This window comes from Harmonia axyridis, chromosome 4, assembly GCF_914767665.1.
Source record: "Harmonia axyridis chromosome 4, icHarAxyr1.1, whole genome shotgun sequence".
Classification (NCBI taxonomy): Eukaryota; Metazoa; Arthropoda; class Insecta; order Coleoptera; family Coccinellidae; genus Harmonia; species Harmonia axyridis.
This window is the reverse complement of record NC_059504.1, coordinates 15099382-15122469: the sequence shown is the minus strand read 5'-3', so window position 1 is coordinate 15122469 and position 23088 is coordinate 15099382. Positions and strand designations below refer to the sequence as shown.

The window sequence follows — 23088 nt, the reverse complement described above, 5'->3', positions numbered from 1 at the left end:
AAGCGCAATTAAACTGAATTTTGCGTCGATGTGTGACAGTGGATGAAACATGTCTTCATAATGCCCCTCCGGAGTTCAATCGACAATCAGCTAAGTGGACTGCACACGATGAACCGAATCCAAAGAGAGGAAAAACCCAACAGTCAGCTGGCAAGGTTATGGGATCAGTATTCTGGGATGCGCATAAGAATAATATTCATTGATTACTTACCAAAAGGGCCAGACCATCAACAGCGATTATTATATAGCGTTATTGTGTCGTTTAAAGGATGAAATCGTTAAAAAACTGCCCCATTTGAAGAAAAAAAGGTGATGTTTCATCAAGACAATGCGTCGTGTCACAAATCAATGAAAACAATGGCAAAATTTCATGAATTGGGCTTCGAATTACTTCTGCATCCACCGTATTCGCCAGATCTGGCCCCCAGAAACTTTTTCCCGTTCTCAGACCTCAAAAGGATGCTCGCTGGAAAGAAATTCAGCGCCAATGAAGAAGTAATCGCCGAAACTGAGACCTATTTTGAAGCGAAAGACAAATCGTACTACAAAAATGGTATAAAAAAGTTGGAAGATCGCTATAATCGCTGTATCGCCCTCGAAGGCAACTATGTTGAATAATAAAATCGAATTTTGCCAAAAAAATGTGTTTCACTATGGTAGACCGAGGACTTTTCAATTGGCCTGTTATATGGATGACCTTCATTTCTGGAGACAAACTATATTCTCGACGGTTTATGATATGCAAAATCTAAATGCAATAAAATTTCATAAGAAAGATATTGAAAAGCAATAAACCCCCTATCCATTTACATTACACAGCTACGGGTCATTAAAATCAGTAATATTTCGTGTTTCCTATTGTTTTGGAGTATTCTCAACGGTTGTTACATTCATTTGATTAGTTTGCGATTGAATAGAATTAATTCATTCACTTCATTATCCTCAGCTTCATACCACAAAATTTATACTCGAAAGATTGAAAGAAAATGAAAAAATAAAGAAAAAAGTATTAAAAGGAAGATTAATAAAATGAAGGTAAACTTCTGCACACTGCGAAAATGTAAGGGCTAGAACTTTACAAGGGAAAATATTCATTCTATAACATTATAACATAAAAAATTTACTGTAGAATGATAATACAATCATTGAATATTCACGTTCAATTCTCAATTAAAATCGCTGTATCGCCCTCGAAGGTTCAAAATATAAGGAACTACAATTCCGGACAACCCCCGTATAAACAATTATCCCGAACGTTCGATTTCGAAATTCGAGACCACTATATCATTGATTGAGATACTGGTCGAGTCTTCGTTCTCGAGCATAAACAAAAAAGATAAATAAGCGTGCCTGCGACCCGAAATTTCAACAGAATTTATAGCTTGTGGAACAGCGGATGCGGTAAATGAACTTGCAACATCGTTGCCGTCTGAATCACCCTGTGGACTGTTCGCGGAAAGATGTCTCCTTTGGTTTCTTCGAAATATTCGACTGAATTAACGCCCAGCACGTTCCTACCAAGAAAGGTGGTCTTTTCCCAGATTTTCATCTTGACATGGATGTCCCGTTAAATCAGTACAAATGCAATCAATCTCATTAACCCACTATTTTGCTTGTAAGTTGTTGCATCATTAACGAATTTCCTATTAACATACATCTATAGTCCAGCCTCAAACCAATGATGACAAAGGCTTGTCACGGGAAAGTTTTGATTTCTTCGATTATGTGTATTGTATATATATATATATATATATTTTTTTTTTGGTGCTGAATCCGAATCTGAGGTTTGTCACCTAAATTTTATGTCAGAACATTGAAAAATATTAAAAAAAAAGGAGAAAACTTTTTTTCATATAACACGAAAAATATATTTTCCGTGAATTACCTTCCTATATTAAAATTTTAATTTGAGTACTCTATTGTATAAATTCTACGATTTCTACTAAATTTCTTCAATATAATCATCGAAATCAATAAATATAAACTAAATTTCAAAAATCGATTTTGAAAATACTTTTTTCTGAACTGATGATGGGTTTATAGATTGTATAGGAAAAAAATTATTGAATTGAGTAGAAGGCGTGCCATTAAAATTATATTAATGTTTTGGAGTGGCAAAAGTGGGTTTTTGTAGAGACAGATAAAATACGCCAATTTTCAACTATCGTTTGAGCCAGAATGGTTTATCGGACAAAAAACTTAATGAAAAAAATTGGTAGAACGTTTTATGTACCTTTGTATAGGAAGGTTATTGAGGAAATAATGGTATTTTCTGAGTTTTATGCGAAAAACAACCAAAAAATGTAATTTTTTCAATTTTTTTTGCATTTTTCCAATGTTCCGTTACAATATATTGGTGGCAAACCTCGAATTCGGAATTAGCAGAACACGTATAGAAGAAATCAAACCTACCCACAAACTTTCCTGTGAAAAACACATATTGACAGAACTACAACGAATTTCCTATTGACGTACCTATGTATCAAGAGATTTGGCATGAATTTCAACTGTATGAAAAAATTTGAAAATTCAAAATGTCGAGAGCACTTTCATTAGAGCAATCATTCAATGGTTTTTCATTTTAATGTCAGTTCAATTTACGAAATCGTTCACGTCATATTTGCTTATCAATTGGAGCTTAGAAAAAGTCTTTACAATTCAGTTGTGGAGTTGCCTAAAGCTCAAATACTTCGATTTTTTGAAAATCAAAACGTTTCGCGAAAGATGATTTATCGTGCAGTTGCAAAATGTCAGGAAGGCTTACCATTCCTAAATTTTTCTAAAAGTGGAAGACCTAACGACTGATTTCGCACCGACAATAACGAAAATTGTGAAGATAAAGTGAAATTCAAGCAAAAGGACCATTTTGGTGCTCGATATCAACTGGTGGGATTTCCAGGCTTTATGTGGGCCAAGTCAGAGGCGAAGTCTAACCTACATTCATAAAATTGATGAATTTGATCCACCAGAAACATGCTCAAGATGATATTATATTTCGACCGGATAACCTCAAAATTGATTGAATTCTCACAGCATACTTTTTTTGTCGAAAAATGACAATACTCCTAATTTACGCATGCTCGGCCAATTGATGATTTTTAGGCTATTTTGTCTAAATAAGTGTACAGGGTGTCTCTGAAAAAATGCGATAAACGGATATCATGAATGAAAGTCATTATGGAGGACTAGCATCACGAGGTTTCAATCTCCTGAGTGCCTCTGTTTGAGATATACAGGGTGATGTTGATCTTATAAGTGAAATTTCACAGTTCGATAACTCTTCAACTAATCGACCGAATCATTTCAAATTTTGAAGTTTTGACACTCTTTACTATCGCCGCCTATCTTCAATATCTCTGAAATCGAATAAATCAGATCTGGACCAGGAAAATTTTAGACTTTTTCTATTTTCGTGAATATTGGATCAACTGTATGTGAACATTATGTTTTTTTTCCTTTTCGTAACCACAAAGAATTAATTCATAATAAAAATTCAAAATCTCTACTTGGCATCGTCATTCAGGGTGATCAATAATCATTTCCTTATGAGTGAAATTTCATAGTCCAATAAATCTTAAACTTATCGGTAGAATGATTTCTAATTTTGCAGTTCGCAATTTAATACAGATGGAATCAGCAATTCTCTAGTTTTTCGCTTATGGGCTCAGGATAATCGAAGATCAGTAATTCATAAATTTCCCAATCCAAGCAGAGATTCAGAATTTTTATTATGAATTCATCTTTGTGATTGCGAAAAGGAAAAAATATCACGTACAGGTGATCCAATATTCACGAAAATTGAAAAAGTCTAAAATTTTCCAAACGAAGTCACTCAGGCGATTGAAGCCTTTTGATACGACTCCTCCTTGATGATAAACTCATGGTATCTGAAGAACAATTGGACGGCGTATTTTTTGTAAAATTCAGGAGATGTTCGAATGATCTAAGGCTTGTTGCAAGATGTACCCAGAAGACTGCGTATTGTTGAAGACTATGAACCTTCACATTTAATTCAAAATAAAAATTTTTCTTCACCATAAAATTTCGATTGAACCTATTCTGATGAATTGTCATAAAATTTTTGATTGTCAACACTGTATTGAAGTAATTTGTGCTAAAATTTTTGGGACATTCGTTATAGTCTAGCGTGGTTTACAAGCTCGAAGAATGATTCACTTCCTTGATAGATACATGATTTTTTCATAAAACATGGGCGTCAAAGCAAAAAATTAGTCAATTACGTCCTTGAGACCACATAACTGTATATAGGTATATGATTTACAAGGGCACAATAAGCACATCTTTTGTATTTACTAGAAAAGGATTGATGCATTTTGAAATAGTTATTATAATGGCAATACCAATACTGTATTAGTTATTTATAATACAAGTGCAGAAGGCATTGATATTCTTCCACGAGTTCAGAATTCAAAAACGAGCCACGAAGTGGCGAGTTTTGGAATGAACGAGTGGTAGAATGAGCCTTCTGTACGAGTATTATACATTATTTTCTCTAATTCATTGCATTTTCATTGAAATTAATGAAATATTTCCATAAATATAATTTAGTGCTTTTTGCATTGAAAAATGTTGGTTGGCAGAACTGATTTCTTTAAGGCAAATTGATGAATTGACAGATAAAGCCGTGGCGGAAAGTTCGGAGTACCAACATAGAATAATAAAATATAACCATGAAAACTGTGCGTTTCTGATATATTCTCGCACGATTTTGTTCTACAAGATGTGGAAGAATGAACGGAATAACCACAGAATTAGAGAAAATATTTTTTTTACTTTTCTTATGTCATTTGTGTTCAGTAGGTTATGCCATCATGGCTCAACAAATGTCATAAAAGAATACACAGTGCTGCCATTTGAGCTATTTAAAAAGTATCCTTCCTATTGGAAAAAACGTTAAATAATAACCCGAATAAAAATATGTACTTCCTCAATGTCAAGTCGTACGATTTTTGTGGTCGATTGTTTTCATTAGTCACAATCGTAAACGTTAATCAGCAAAATAATCAAGAGACGTATAATATTATGAAATGTGTAACTATCAATCTCCCAGATTGATTTAGAGTTCCTGAAATCATAATATGAAATCTGATACTTTGACGAGGAAATTGAGAAATGTCTCAGTATTTGTTGAATCCGTCACCGATAAATTTCGAGTGAATCCATTGAAGAGAGTGTACAAGTTGTCTCCTACAGTGGGTTCGATTCCCTAAAAGGAAATCTTTTACATGAGTCATATCCCTCGGATGAATAAACACGGACGACAATGAACCTGCGATAAAAAGAAAGGTCCAACGCTTCGTAAATATTTGTAAGAGTGAAATTATTTGCTCTCGATGCCGATATGAATACCTAACAGCCAAATTTGACTTTTGGAAGTGCCAAAATGATAAAATTATTATTGAAATATTCGGCGAGCAGAGCGAGTTATTGAAAAATATCACTTCTGTTTGTTGATCAGAATGCAGAGGTTTACATTGATTAACCTCAAAATATGTGTTAATCATACCATTTTTCTGTAATATATTCGTTAATGTAGTCTATTTCAGTTGTATCCCAATTTTTTCCATAGGTGACCTTGAAGTTCGGCTAAAACTAACATAACATAAATACTAGAGTTAAAAACAATTTGGTGGGAATAAGAATTTTAGGAATGAAAAAATGTAAAAAACACTGTTTTCATCACCAATTGAAAAGTCCCCGGTCAGATGGCGGTGCTGGAGTAAATCCATATGATTTTTAGTTAGTTCCAACCTTCGAAAGATACTTGCCAAATTTGACAGCAGTCCGACCATTAGTTTGTGAGATATTGCGTTGTGAGTGTAGATAGTTTTGTTATTTGAAAAAAGATGAAAAAAAAAGAATTTCGTGTTCTGATGAAATATTGCTTTTTGAAGGGAAAAAATACAGTTAAAGCGAAATCTTGGCTTGATGAAGAGTTTCCAGGGTCTGCACCAGGAAAATCAACCATCATTGATTGGTATGCTAAGTTTAGAAGTGGTGAAATGAGCACCACAGACGGCGAACGAAGTGAACGCCAAAAAGAGGCTGTCACCGACGAAAAAATCAAAAAAATTCACAAAATAATTTTGAGTGTCCGTAAAGTGAAGTTGATCAAGATAGCAGACATTATGAAGATATCATCTGAACGTGTGCATCATATCATTCACGAATTGTTGTACATGAGAAAGCTGTGTGCAAAATGGGTGCCGCGTGAGCTCACAATCGATCAAAAGCAACAACGTGTTAATGATTCTGAGAGGTGTTTAAATCTGTTTAAGTGCAATAAACCTGAATTTTTGCGATGATATGTGACAATAGATGAAACATGGCTCCATCATTTCACTCCGGAGTCCAATCAACAGTCAGCTGAGTGGACTGCACACGATGAACCGAATCCAAAGCGAGGAAAAACACAACAGTCAGCTGGCAAGGTTATGACACCAGTATTCTGGGATGCGGAAGGTATAATATTCATTGATTGCCTCCAAAAGGGCCAGATCATTAACAGCGATTATTATATAGCGTTATTGGATCGCTTAAAGGATTAAATAGTTAAAAAACGGCCCCATTCGAAGAAAAAAAAGGTGCTGTTTCATCAAGACAATGCGCCGTGTCACAAATCAATGAAAACAATAGCAAAATTGAATGAATTGGGCTTCGAATTGCTTTTGCATCCCCCAGCGACTTTTTCCTGTTCTCAGACCTCAAAAATATGCTCGCTGAAAAGAAATTTAGCGCAAATGAAGAAGTAATTGCCGAAACTGAGGCCCTTTTTGAAGCGAAAGATAAATCGTATTACAAAAATGGTATCGAAAAATTCGAAGATCGCTATAATCGCTGTATCGCCCCCGAAGGTAACTATATTGAATAATTAAGTTGAATTTTACCGAAAAATGTGTTTTACTATGGTAGACCGGGGACTTTTCAATTGGCCTGTTATATGGATGACCTTCATTTGTGTAGACAAAAAATATTCTCGACGGTTTATGATATGCAAAGTCTAAATGGAATAAAATTTCATAATAAAGATATTGAAAAGCGATAAGCCCCCTATCCATTTACATTACACAGCTACGGGTCATTAAAATCTGTAATATTTCGTGTTTCCTATTGTTTTGGAGTATTCTCAACGGTTGTTACATTCATTTGATTAGTTTGCGATTGAATAGAATTAATTCATTCACTTCATTATCCTCAGCTTCATACCACAAAATTCATGCTCGAAAGATTGAAAGAAAATGAAAAAATGAAGAAAAAAAGTATTAAAAAAAAGATTAAGGAAATAAAAGTGAATTTCTGCACATTGCGGAAATGTAAGGGCTAGAACTTTGCAAGGGAAAATACTTATTCTATAACATTATAGCATAAAAATTCACAGAAGAATGATAATACAATTATTGAATATTCACGTTCAATTACACAAGTTTGTATACGTAATGAAATACAATACACTATTTACTTGTAGCATAATAAGATATTGTATGCAGAATATCTATACATAGATTTTGTTACTTTCGAATTCGAATCAGTCTCAAAATGATTCATTGAACCAATTCCGAAATTCCTGACTCGATTCAATAATTGCGTACAAATTATTTATAGTGGACTATTTCATGCAAAATAGTTTAGATACCAAATGGTCCTATGTTGTTTATTTTAAGACTGATTATGACACAAGGTTGCTAGTAAATATAGGACATGTTAAAATTGAGTCAAGGATGGAAGGAAAACAGCGAAAACATTGTTCTAAATGAAAATTTAGTTCATCATAAATACCAAGAAAACTTGGATTATTCATGATTTTCACGATCTGTGATCATTTGTTGATAAGTGGTGATTCGACTCGAAAATAAGAACTAATTGCTTGCGAAATAGTTCAACTTCAGTCGGAAATTCTTGAAGAAAGTCTCTGGAATGTCTTGTATTCATTAACCTGTCTAGACATAGCTACGCATAATAAACAGAATGATATCCTTCTGGCGAATATCTTGTAGGATGAAACACTAGTCTGAAGAATTACGTGTATTTTTCAGTTTTACTCGAAATGATTTTTTCTCGATGGATGGAAAATCTGCAAATCTTGATGACTCACAGATCGACTGGATTTGAAAATTATCTATGGTTATGTCAGTTCAATATAAGTGAGCACTGATGTCATATAAGTAAACATTAGAGATCAAACTGACATTTGATTGAATTCAAAGTCAATTCTGTCCGGACGGCCACCCTCCTCGATAACTCCCAAACGGAATAGGCTATGGACTTGACATTTTCAGGGTTCCAAGTAAGAATATTTTGGTTGAATTCTTTGAAGGACAAAATCCGTTTTGTTTTATCAATTATTGAAAAAATACCTATTTGACCGAATGAAATTAAGATATCAGTTAATCAAATTTTTTGTATTTTGCTAGAATGCTTTAAAATATGAAAAAATATACAAGAAGAACGCAATTTTCATGAAGTGTCCAGTTCATGATAAGAAGTTGCACTAGTTATTTTTGAAACTTTGTAAATTTGTCCCGGGCCCAATATAACTTTAAAAATAAATGTTTTCTTGAATATTCAATTTTATTCGTCACCATAGCATTTTTTTCGATCTGCAAAAAGCCAGTAATCCATTGAGGGCCAGATCTGGAGAATGAGCTAGTTGGTCAAGCAGTTGGAAGCGCAGTTCGTTCAATTTAACCATGGTTTCCATCGTTTTGTACCGAAGAGCATTATCATGGTAGAAGAATTTTGCATTTGAGGACTTTTTTCTTAATTTCTGCACTTAATTAATGCACTTATGTATAATGGTTTTACCGTTTTGGAGAAAGACCATGAATTTATATCTTTAATTTTACATTAAGAATTTTTTCGTTTCACCAAAAAATTAAGATATTGTGTTAAAAGTGTCACGTAGGTTATTTGATTTATGTATTATGTAATAAGCTTCCGCAATAGATGGCTGTAGCGATGTGGTAGTCGAAATAAAAGATCGTAGATGTCATTCAATAATCTTAGGTATTTGTAAACATAACGCCATCGAAATCTTAGTCGATTTGTGTCTGCATCATAAAGTTATTCTCGACTAAACATGTCAGCTTACGAGCCGAATTCTCGAATTGCTCTAATTTGAAGAAATCTGCGGCTGAGGCTCATCGAATGCTCTCAAATACCTATGATGAGGCCGCTATTAGTGGAAGAATGTGCCGAGTCAATACCTCCTTTTCTAGGAGGTATTGGCCGAGTGCGGTTTCAACGCTTCAAGAACGATGATTTTGACGTAGAAGAACACCATGGAGAAGGAAAGGTTTTCGAAGATGCAGAATTGGAGGTATTACTTGATCAAGACTCGTGTCGAACGCAACAAAAATTGGCGGGATCATTGGGAGTGACGCAACAAGCCATTTCAAAACGCCTGGAAGTCATGGGAATGATTCCGAAACAAAGAAACTAGTTGAAGCCGTTGAACGGCGTTTGTTTGCCTGTGAAGAGCTTCTTGCAAGGCGAAGACGCCGGAAGAGATTTCTGCATCGCATTGTGACTGGAGAAGAGAAACGAGAGCATTACGATAACCCATGTGCAGAAAATCATGGGGATATTCCGGCCATACTTTCACGTCGAAGGCCAAACCGAGTATTCCCGGTTCCAAGGTCATCCTTAGTATTTGGTATTGTGTTGTTAAAACCGACTGAAACAATCACAGGCGATCGTCATCGTAAATAATGCGTTTGAGCCGAGCATTGAGAGACAAACGGCCGCAATTCAACGAGAGATATGATAAAGTTATTTTCTCTAATTCTGTGGTTATTCCGTTCATTCTTCCACATCTTGTAGAACAAAATCGTGCGAGAATATATCAGAAACGCACAGTTTTCATGGTTATATTTTATTATTCTATGTTGGTTTCCGAACTTTCCGCCACGGCTTCATCTGTCAATTCATCAATTTGCCTTAAAGAAATCAGTTCTGCCAACCAACATTTTTCAATGCAAAAATCACTAAAATATATTTATGGAAATATTACATTAATTTCAATGAAAATGCAATGAATTAGAGAAAATAATGTATAATACTCGTACAGAAGGCTCATTCTACCACTCGTTCATTCCAAAACTCGCCACTTCGTGGCTCGTTTTTGAATTTTGAACTCGTGGAAGAATATCAATGCCTTCTGCACTTGTATTATAAATAACTATTACAGCATAACAGTGCTTGACTCCATGATGAGAAAGTGGCCAAAACATACTTGGAAACGTTAAAATGGGAAGTCCTAACCCACCCGCCGTATTATCCAGACGTTGCTCCCTCGGCTATCACTTGTTTCGATCAATGGCACACGGCCTGACTGACCAGCAATTCCGGTCTTATGAAGAAGTAAAAAATTGGATAGATTCGTGGATCGCTTCGAAAGATGACCAGTTTCTTCATCGCGGGATTCGTACGCTTCCCGAAAGATGGGAGAAAGTAATGGCCAGCGATAGACAATACTTTGAATCATAAATGTATAACCAGTTTATTATAATAAAGCCCCGAATTTCGGAAAAAAAACGGCAGATGCAAAGTTGTACGCCGATATACCTATAGCGTATAGTAATTTTTCAGGTAAATTTAATGATTTTATTCTAACTGGTTTGAAGAATCATTCGAAATATTGTGTAAGAAGCGCGCAAAAGCTTCTGAATTGACGGCAGCACTTTTTTTTTAATTCGTTTTTTGGTTTCTACACGCCATATCAAACCTTGAACAGAAAATTTCATGAATGATAGAAAAATGTTATTCTTTGACGATTCCAAAGCTTCATTATTCGAAATAATATGCCAAAAATATCCCATCGAATTGGTTTTCTAACGGTACCCAAATATTCTCGTTTAGCCACGAAAATCTTCACGCTTTGCTACAAATAATTGGTGTTTAGTTGGAAATTTACGAAATATGCTGCAATTTCTGGCTTGACTGGGACTGTCCGCTCAGACACTGATCTATTTTTACATGTTCAGATCTCATAATTTCGCTTACTGCCGTTTCGATGTTCTGATATTTAAACGGATAGGCTCCTGCTCAGCCAGACGTATTAGCAGCGTCTATCTGTGAACAGATAGCAGCTCATCCTTTTCGGTTTGCTAAATTTAACATCGATCCTTCTTCAATTACAAATATTTATAGTGAATTTTCATCTCCTGAATAAGCGAGCTGAGTCGATCTTGAAACATTGCTTCGGACAACTGACCCCAAACGCAGTGGCTAAAGCGCTCGGCCAAAATATTTTATAGTGATTAAAATTTTTTTTTTCGATGATCGGTCAGATATTTGGAGCGGTTCACATATGAATTTGATAGTATATTTCTCAATGAGCATATTATGACTGATTCTTTCATCTGCGTGATTAAAAATCATTATATTCGAGTAGAATATTATTCTTTACACACGCCACGCCAATAAACGCTACAAAATTTTCACTTATTATCATCATCGAAAGCAAACTATTAAAACTATAGTTCCAATCAATGGGTTCAAACGAAGAATTAAGTTGAACAGAAAATATACCAAATGAAATATACTCATAAAAGCCAAAGAAACCAAAAAATCAATTTTTCATTTGTACTTCGGTGATATAAGTAAAGTACATAAGCGTACAACTTTGCTACCGCCGTTTTTTCCTGAAATTCGAAGCTTTATTGTAAAAAACTGGTTATACATTTATGATTCAAAGTATTTTCCATCGCTGGACCCTACTTTCTAACATCTTTTGGGCAGCGTACGAATTTCGAGTTGAAGAAACTGGTCATCTTTTGAAGTGATCCACGAATCGATCCAATTTTGTACTTCTTCATAAGACCGGAAGTGCTAGTCAGTCAGGCCGTGTAACATTGATCGAAACAAATTATTGTCCGAGGAAGCAACGTCTGGAGAATACGATGGATGGGGTAAGATTTCCCATTCCAACATTTCCAAGTATGTCTTGACCACTTTCGCAACATGGGGTCGAGCATTTTCATACTCTAAAAATCACTTTATCATGTCTGTCGTTGTATTGCGACCGTTTGTATTTCAAAGCTCAGCTCGAACGCATTAATTCCGTTCGATAACGATCGCTTGTGATTGTTTTAATCGGCTTTAACAACTCATTATAATCTACGCCGAGCTGGTACCACCAAATACAGAGCATGACCTTGAAACCGTGAATATTCGGTTTGGCCGTCGACGTGGAAGCACGACCGAGATATCTCCATGATTTTTGCACTCGGGATTATCGTAATGAACCATTTTTTGTCTCCAATCACAATGCGTTGCAGAAATTCCATCCGCTTTGCCTTGCAAGCAGCTGTTTGCAAGCAAAGATACGCCGTTCAACATCTCTCGGGTTCAATATTACGATAATTTCCTTGTTTCTGAATCATTCCCATGACTTTCAGGCGTTTTGAAATCTCTTGTTAGTCACTCCCAATGATCCTGCCAATTCTTGTTGGGTTTGACACGAGTCAAATGTAATGCCAGCAATTGTGCATCTTCGACAACCTTCTCTCTTCCACCACCATGTTGTTCTTCGACATCGAAATCACCGTTCTAAAAGTGTTGAAACCGCTCTGGGTACGTTGTTTCACTAATGTCGGCCAAACCATAGGTATTTGAGAGCATTCGATGAGCCTCAGTCGCAGATTTCTAAGCAGAAAATTAAAACCTCTCGCAATGACGAGAATTTGGCTGGTACGCTGATGTTTAATCGAGAATATCTTTATGATACAAACACAAATCGTGGTGATCTGCAAGGTCAAGGGACCTGATACGGACGGAATAATTGCCTTCAAGCTAGTAAATGATATCATCCTTGTTATTCAATGCAAAAGATTCAACCCCAAACATGTTTGGGGTTGAATCTTGTGCACAAGTAAATCAGAAGTTCACGAGTTAACATGTTCATCTTTCAATATGATATAGACAGGATAGGTTCTGAAGAACATCGAATGGATTTAATCAAAATGAGCGATTCTCTAACATTACAACACATTGCATAAATAATGATCACCCTTTCCCCACAATTAACAACATGAAAATTATACTAGTGAAATGAAAAGGCAGGAGACTAAACAATTTAGAATCCATTAAATTAAGTAAATCTATAAGCTAGAGAACAGAAATAACAAACAGAACTGTGTTAGCTATTCCAAAATATTCAATTCGTTCAAATAATACCTATTTGCATAAGGGTCAAAATGTTTTTTTCGTCTTTGCCGAATAAATATTCTGTACCATTTATAAAAATAATTTTTACTTATATTATCTGGAGAGTGCATCAACACAAATCAAAGATGTCCGTTATTTTCTATTTCGCTACGAATAGAAGCTTCATTAACATCAAGACAGATACAGATGACAGCTCTGTTCCATATTCATTTAGCAATAATTAACATAATATCACAGGAAGAAGATAATTAGCAGTGTTAATTACAGAAATCATGAAGTTAGGCCTATACTTGCAACAAGTGCGTGAATAATCCAAGTGATAATCCATGAATGAAAATTGGTTCGAGTTATTTCATGCCTTCACAAAATAGGGTCTAATTATTCAATGCAAAATTATAAAAAGCACCAGTTTGAGTAGTTGTTAACAAAGTTACAAAATATTTATATAGGTATTTCAAATTCTGGCCTTTTCAACCAAAAATTAAATTGAAAAAAAATTAAAAAATAATATTTAATTATTGAAACATATTTGACTCTACGATCTCAGTAAACCCAGACTTTCCAAAAGAAATTTTGGCCACATTCTTAACAACTTACACATACAAATGCGATAAGTTTCATCAGGTTCTTATCTATTTCGGTTTATGTATTTACTTTTGAATCGATTAATGGATTATGTTAGTTCGTTCGTGTTTATCTTCGAGTGATAAAAATATTTCGTCGATAATGACAAAAGTGCATTGAATCAGGTAGATGACTGATGATACCTGTCAACAAAGTTTATATTAGAATCGAACTGGATGATTGATAGAAGGAAATACTGAATATGCTACGCACCTATGTTATGTTGTCCCAATAATATGCTCGATGGAATTTTTGAGCGCTCGTTCACTAAACAGATCTGTGTAATATTTCGTCACGGTGTCAGTAATGTTGAAATTTTAAGACTGAATAACGCTCTCTTACGATTAACGTTACATTATAATGCTCAAAATGGCAACACTGTATATTATTTTTGTCTATGTTTTTTGTTTATGCGTCGAGGAGTTTTTGATTTATGGTGGAACTAACTATACAAGAATGATGGCATGAAACCAGAAAATTAATTCGAAGATCTTATTTCATTTTAAAGTTGGAAAATATTATACTCATGCTGTCAGAAATACTAAAAGAATAACAGAGTCTGTTTGAAGAGAAGTATCATATATTGAATGTTATTTTTCAATAATGAGGAATTCTTCTCAATTTGATTCATTACTACAAAATATTATGGGTTTCATTCAAGTTATTTCTAATAACCCAAAATGAATAAATCGCTTCGTTATGGTTGCACAAAGTGACAACAGCGCTAATGCAAAATATAATATATGATGGATTTTAATTATGTTCTTCTTTTTCTTTCCAGGATCGTTAGCGTTCCTACCAAAAATTATACCTATCTTTGTTTACCTAATCAACGTATTAAATTTGATATCCTTTCAGGACAATCTTTTAGGTAATCTGCAGAAGATGTTGGCATATGGTGCAATGAAAACGAAATGTTTTAAAGTTTAAATCTCCAAATTTAAGTTTTTTTTTTTTTAATGAAAGATTGAAGTGGTAGGTATGTTTGAACTGAGGTCGATGACGTTTTAACGATATTTCATAACAAATACCCAATTTTCATTCGAAGGAGAATTCTCCATTGTTGATACATATCACAATAATGCATTGAAATATATGCGAACATAAATACTAGAATGGATTACAAATATTATTGGCATCGCCCTTATAAGATGGGCTTAACAATGACCATCAACAAGACATTAAAATTGAGTTGTAGGTGTAATGGTGATTTAATTCGTTCAATTCAATAACCAGCAATTGGATTCTTCGAATACCCCACCTAATTCAGATCAATGAACTGAAAGAAAATCATCAATCTCGGTTGCAATCACAAAATCCCAGAGTTGAATATGTTGCACGTGTTGTTTTGTTGAAACCTTTGGATTCCTGAATTCGATGTTGAACACGTTTTCGTAGATATTTCTCAAAGGGTATTTACACCATTAGATTTCAAGTCAAAACAAAGGAAGTTTCTGCAATATATGAAGTTTAAATGAGGAAAATGGGAGATTTAGAAATGATTATTTTCTTCAATTAACAAATCAGATGCCACCATTGAACGAAAACAACTAATTTGGCTATTTTTGTTGTCCCCATATTGATTTTAGGTTTGTCGATTATCAGTTATTCTTATAATTCTCGCAAATAGTTAACTATAAGAGGTTTCCTTTTGAATAGCCCGCTATATGGGCATCTGTCACTTTTGAAGCTGTCATTTTTTGACATGTGACAAGCAAAAACTATGCCATTACCAAAAATGACTCACATTTTATGTGAAGAATCCAAAACAATGTGTGTAACTCAAAAATAGCTGAGAATTTCACTGTTGTAGCTCGTAGTGTTGACGAAATCCCAAATTTGTTGATTCCTATTCCATCTTGAGAATTAGGCTATGCGATTAATGATTTTTTTATGGCTGGAATTGGTAGATATTGCTGTGAACGACGTTTATTTTCAATAAGATGGTGCTACGTGCTACACAAGCAACGAAACAATAGTAATTTTGCAAAAAAAAATTCTTGGCCATATTTTTTCTCGAAAACACAATTGGCCAACGAAATCTTGTGATTTAACACTTTCAGACTTTTTTCTTTGAGGCCACGTGAAAGATGAGGTCTATGTCAATGCTCCACAATCGATTCAAGACCTTAATGGAATTCGTGAAATTATCTAGGAAATACCTACAGCCATAAATGTGCTAACTGGTCTTGGAAAATTTCATGAAGAAATTTGGTGGCCATTTAGCTTATATCGTTAATGGCATACCTTCTTTTTCACATTGAAATAAACATCAATTGATTTCTCTTTAAATATACCCTTTTTTTTAATATCACAATGAAACCCTCTATATAAACCCTTTATAACGTAAGATAATCATAATTCAGATCTTTTACCAATGAGTAAATAATAATTCAGATATTATATATTTAAAAAAAAATTAAATTGATAAAATACGTAGCGTCATTCTATTGAAAGTAGCCATTGGGCATGAATTGAAAATTTTTAAAAAATCACATAGTTCTTGCAAAAATATAAAATATAACATCGAAAAATAAGTGCAGTCTGTTTTACATCCCCTAAGATAAGACTTTCAAAAATGTTTTCGCTGTTTTCTTTCAGGGAAATTCCATCATTTTCAAGTAATTTGCGTTGGATATTGACGAGATTATTTTTATTATGGAAATTACTTATCTTGAAAGCTTTTTGAAGTAAGCTTTATAATAACTCAGGGAAATAATCCCCAATAATATTAAACATGAGTACTTTTCATGTACATAATGTTGATCAGATACAGTGCATTTATAAGCTTTCACTTTCATTATTGACAATCGATTGATTTCATAGTCGAATGAAAGATCAGTGCGATAGCACTAATATCTAATTCAGTTACAGGGAGTTGGTTATTATACCACCCATAAATCCTTTGAGAAATTAACAAAACGATATAACCTATTGTTTCATAACACACCATCAAGCAGTGTGAGTACAACACATCGAATTTTTTGTGAACTTGGCAAATATCAGGCTGAGCACTTGACACAGTTCCAAATGGTAGCAGTTGAATCCACCGAAATACAAACATCTATATTAAAATACATTCTAGAATAAAATGAACGGGCCATTTGGACACATAACTTTTAGTTAAATAATTTTCTTCTGCTAAATTTAATTACGACAGAATATATTATATTTCTACGCAAAAAGACAAAATTCTATATATTATATCTTCAAAAGATACTCAGCTATATGGAAACATGAAATTATTCAGAAGAAGTTCAGATGATGAGTAGACCTATTTTTTGATCAATTTCTGGATTCTACAAACTTCCAATAGGCTATGAGAATATTGTTGAAATGAGTAGAAATAATGTGCTTATTTTTTTTTTATTTTTATGTCTTATTTGATGCAATACTTGGAACAATTCGAATTGATAGGTCTATTCGGGATTTTAAAACAGGTAATTCGATTTTAAGCACCAAAACATGCATTCCCACTGATTCAGAAATTCTGAATTCATTAGTCATTGCACTGAAACTTATATGGGCTATTGTCGTAGTCAGATTTTAATTCTTAATGATTATTCTAAATATTCTCGCGAACAGATAGGTATTCAAATCAATTTCTATACTCATCTATCTGATCCATTATATTTTAAAGTTAAAAATCCATGAATGAAAATATTAACACACGAAAATAATCGTAGAATTCAAATCATCCATTTTTACATTATCCTTAAATGTTATCCCTAAAGACATGCTAAAATATTTTCTACCTTGAAGTTTTTTCGACAATATGAAATTTTTAATATTTGATTCGAACAAAAACCTACAATATCAAACTGTGCTAAATAATGAATAATTTTCAATTGATTTAAGTTTTTGAGATTGTTGATAATCCACAGAAATTTATAAAATTCCAGGATGAAGTTTTGATTGGAAAAAAATTTCAGGTGTTGGATAGATCAAATATCATTCGATTTCTGGATTCTACGAATTTCAAACGTAACCTATGAGAATATTGTTCGAATTGTCACAATCATGATGTTGATTCATTACAGTTCAATTAGTTTTTAAATTTCGTAGATAAAGATTAATATACATATATTTAGGTGATAACAGAAGTGTGGTAACAAAATAAACATATGCATACTTCAAGAATGAAATCAAGACATAAACAAAACAGAAATGTCATTTTTATAAGAAATAACACGGAAACAGAAAATTTTGGGTAGTAGTTTTTTATTATTCTATAGATAATTAAAGGAATTCGAGATATAGAAATAGATAGATGTTAATTTTTGATTTGAATAAACATAAATGAAAATGTTGTTAGTAAGTCTTATTTGATTGTTATGATTTTATTGATTCATTCATTCATTCATTGATTAAAAATATAAATTTTCAATTATTTCCAAGTTCTAACAAACAAAATATTCTCTCCTCAAACATTTTTAAAAATAAGAAGAATTTTTTCACGAATTCGAAGCGTAGGTTTCAAATCATCAAAATTCAGAACAAAATATACGATACACATGAATATAAAATAAAATATTTTTTCCTTGAATTTCTTTCGGATATATGTATATTTTATACGACCGAACACCTCCAAGATAAAACCGATCAAAATAATAAAAAATTTCAAGTTAAGATGAAAGTTTCTTCAACGAAAAAACTGAAGGTAGTTTTGAATTTACTATGTTTATTTCACCTACGTACGCACTAGGAAAATTCTCTATGTAGGTACTTGATATTTAAGTTGAGTTCAATCATAATTCTTTGTCTGTAGTAAAAAGGTAATTAAAAATATTGTATTATTAATGAGGAACATAAAATTTACTGAATCACTGTTGTTTCATCAGGTGTAAATTGTTAATTACCTAGTTAATTTCAAAGGTTGAATCAAAACCGGTAGATGTCTTATCAAATAAGAATGTCTTGATTAAATCATAGGAAGTTTCTGCTGGTAATTCGAAGAAACAGAAAAAGTATTCCTGTTAAAAAAATTAATCATTGTTTTCCCAACATAAACAAAGAAGTACTTCTTCGAAAACACTCTTGATTAGATTTTAAATTCAACTGGAAAACCTCCCTTTGACGAACCACAAATAAAATTCAAAATTGAACCAATGAAATTCGAAAGAACCACAACTCACCTTCTGGATGACCAGTGGGGTGCCGAAATCCTTTCCACCCTGCAGCCTGAATCCCCAATTCGGTGAATCACCCTTCGTCAGTTTGACCGTCAGCAAGGTTGCCATTTTTCGCACTGTTTTTTCTGTTTTCTACGGAACCCACCACCGTCGTAGGGCTACCACTGTCGTTGCACTGTTCGATGCGTGCGGCCGCAAACGCGTTTATTTACAATAATGGACAAAATAACAAGAGATGCTAGCCAAATGGTGACTTCTTGATCGGCTTGCGGACAATTCGAAATACGCTGAAAAATGAAATCGGACGATGCGCAACTTGGTACGGTCCTGCGCGTTGTGGCTTGTTGGTGGGAAACGCGGGTATTATAAGGTGTATATTTAAAACTCGGACGTCGGTTTGACTTGGCGGTTGAGGGTATATGTATATAGTGTGCGTTGGGCTCGATCTTTTGGGATGAAGTGGGTCAATAAGGCAATAAATATAGCGAATATGGCCCATTTAAGTGGATGCGATGGCCAAATATCGCGGGTTACTTGATATTCGGGAGGTTGTGCCCATGCGAATAAAAAAAACTGCAGGTTATCACAATGTTTCATTATTTATTCTGTGGACGCGTCAAAACGTCTACACTTCTGAAAAAGACTTACTCAATATGTATATGAAAAAAATTCTGAATAAAATCATCCCTATGTACATGATCCTATTTCTATATTAGATAGACGAAAACTGATGTCGATTTCTGAGAGCCAATTTTCATGCGAAAACTGTAACTCATTAGCTATCACCATTAATTTACCGGGTGTTTTTGGAAAATGTTCATTTTCGAAATATTGCTGTAACTTTTCTTCTGCTGAAAGTTTTTACAGAAACGAAAAATGTTCAGTAGAAAAAAGTCATTATTGAATTAATCGACTCACTATTCGTCGTATTGTAGACAAATTTGAAAGTGAGTTTTTCTTACAGGATACGAGAGTACCAGTACCAACTACTGAGTGGTACTTGGTACCTCAATCAAATTTGTCAACAATATGACGAATTATGAGACGATCAACTGAATAATGTCGTTCAAGAATTCTTCTTAATTTTCTTTCATTCTCCATTGAGCTCTGGTTTTGATAAAACAATTCAACAATTTCTAAGCGTTTATCTGGCCATTATTAAATGGCATATCCTCCTGAACACAAATGACATGAAAAATGCCAAATAATAATGCACAGTATCATTGGAACTATTTTGAATTCTTTTATTCCTAATGCTATTGGAAATCCATAAAATAAAAATCAGAATGAACTCCAATATGAAAACACGAAAAACGTTATTTTCATAAAGATCAACGTTTTCTAAATATTGTAGATTTTGCTTCACTATTCATTGTTCTGAATACATGTTAAAGTCTTTTTCTTAGTCTCTAATTTCCAAATATGTGCATTCGATGTTCAACTACTGCAATTACTCAATTAATCTGCGAACTGTCATGCCGTGAAAAAATAGAATTAGAATTACTACTTTTAGCACAATGTCTATCGCTTTGTTGAAAAAATTTTGTTGAAAACCGGACAGGCTTATAGAAAAAAAAAATCAAAAGTACTTCGGTATCTTGTATAATTTATCTTCTTTCATCAGACAATCGACGCACATTTCGCGGACTGCACTTCAGTGTTTTTTCGATATTCTGCTTCAATTTTCTGTGGTTCTGATACTGTTATTGATACGAAATCTTGCACTAAGATTCCAATTGCAATTCTATATCTTTACGTAAAATGTCAATCCAGTCAGATCTGCTATCTCTGAAGTAACGGATTTTTATTTTTCGATTATTGAATTTCTTATGGTTAGACAGTCAGATGCAAATAACGCAACAAGTAGATATTTGGTATAATTTGTCTTGTGGTTTCCTTATTTTTAGCTCAATTTTCTTCTAAATCATTTTCGGGAAAGTGAACATAAAATTATTAATTTCAACTTGCACTATCGGGTTTTTGTAAAATGCTGAATTATTAGTCAGGATTGATTAAAAGTACGTTCTTAAACCCTAATTTCAAAACCCCCTGTGGATTTATTTCTTCGATATAATCAATTTTTATCAAGAACCGTTCCTTTCTAACATTTTGTTTTTTTTTGTTCATCTCTTTACTAGTTCATTTTTAAACAAGAAATGAACTCCAATCAGCAGTTCAGCCAATAGAAATGTTATTTTTTGACGATATGGCTTTGCTCATTGTGCCATAATGTCATTTCGAAAGGTCAGTTCCAATGAGAACGCAACAATATGTTGTTCATTTCGAAATTTATTTATGCATACTTATTTAATTCAAGGAAAAAATCAAACTTGAAAACAAATCAGTTCAACTCTAACTTTAAAACCCTGAAGAAACGTACTTTTTACAACTAAATATTTTGTTTTACCACCTCTAGCTCTTCTTAGTTCTTAGTTGACGACAAGTTCATTCCACTCTTGAAAATGAACTAGTCATCAACCAGAAAATCATAAGTATGTCGAAAATGATCGGTCCTCAAAAAAAAAATTGGTTTTTTGAAAAAATTCGACCACCAAATTATTCCGCAGGATGTTTCAAAATTAGGATTCAACAATTAACTTTTAATTGACCCTGTATAGTGACTTATGAGCGGACCCTCAACAATAGAGTGAATACGCAAGTTGAAATTAATAATTTCATCTATACAGTTTAGAAGAAAAAGTTCGAAAATTGAACTAAAAATAAAAACTAAGAGATCTTACTTAATATCAACTTTTTGCTTTTTTATTGCACCTGAGTGTAGTTACGCTATACACACAGTGTTTCAATTATAAGCATTTCAAACTGAAACATTTTCTGGAGAAACCAAAAATAATTCGAAAATAATAAATGCTATTATATTTCTGCTCCAAATCATGGAAAAATTTTTCACTGCTTTCAAACTTATCTCGTCAGAATCAAATCGATACAATTGAAATTTACCATTTCTATATATAAATATTCCTTCGTCTCTTGTCATGAAAAAGACATCCTTACGAAAATCCAGTCCTTCATTTAAAATTTTTTAGGTTATTTGCAAAGGTACAATCTTATCAATCAATCAATATACGAGTACTAAAATATTTGGAACGAATCAGTTCGTTTCCAAAAGATAACCTGATCAGAAAGAAGAATTTAATAAGTCAGATGAACTGTATGAACTGAACACACAAAACACAAAAGTCTCAGAACTATGTATACAGATCAGCTACTGAGGGTACAAGTAAAACAAAAAAAGCATACGAACAGTCTATTGGATAGTTTACACTAATTTGTAGTAGTCGTGCTCAATCAGAAACAAGACTTTTCCACTAATGTGTCCTCATAGCTATCCAACTGTTCTGTGAGGTCTACTAATATTGCTCTATTTCATCAAAATCTAAAATATCTCATTTCGAGAGTTGTCGTGTGCGCGACTGGTGGCCGGACGGACAGACAGAATTGATTTCACCTCTTATTATTCATCAGTTAGTCGATGTCAATCGTTTAAGACCACTCGAAGCTCAAAATTCGTAAATTACAGCCCTTTCGGAAAGATAGTTCTGCTCCTCTCAAAAATACCTTTTTGAGAGTCACCACCACGAGGTGCATTTCCGGAAAATATTCAGACACACAATTAAAAACAATTTATATAGGTTCAGTTCAATTGAATAAGAAACAGCACAAGTGTTACTAATGAAATTATATGCTTCGCTTGAGGGCACGATGGTGCATAAGTGTTATTTATGTAAGTATGTTTTACTATTAGAGCGAAACAACATGATGCATGCACTAATAGTATTTATGTTTATGCACATGAATGATGTTCGTATGAGTATGCCACAACCCAGAATGAATATGTAAATAAATTTTCACTATGCCAGTAGTTCAGGAAGAGATATTGTATTTCTAACAGTTTATGATTTATGAATCTTTCAAAATGGTTCAGATATATTTGAACTTACTTCATGAAATCGAATTTATATTCGATTAAAAACAAAATAGGGAGCTTCTGCTTCCAGTAAGATGATGCTACAACATCCATAGATCGTTTAACACGTCAGCGAGCAGCTTCAGTGGCCCTAGCGTTCTTCAGATTTTACCCCTATGGTTTCTATATATGGGTTTTCCTCGAAATCGAGGTTTT

At 33.6% G+C, this 23088-nt stretch overlaps 1 protein-coding gene across 4 annotated transcripts in view; it reads right to left on the bottom strand.

Moving 5' to 3' along the window:
* The window catches only part of LOC123678073 (PDZ and LIM domain protein Zasp-like), a 60143-nt gene extending 40866 nt beyond the window's left edge, over positions 1-19277 (bottom strand). The window contains exon 1 of one of the 4 annotated variants that reach the window (XM_045614856.1): positions 18948-19277. In XM_045614856.1, the coding sequence (XP_045470812.1) occupies positions 18948-19052 (105 nt within the window). In that variant the 5' untranslated portion in view covers positions 19053-19277. The remainder of the gene's footprint in view (positions 1-18947) is intronic. The other 3 variants (XM_045614859.1, XM_045614857.1, XM_045614860.1) reach the window with 3 other exon arrangements.
* Between the last annotated feature and the right edge of the window lie 3811 nt (positions 19278-23088).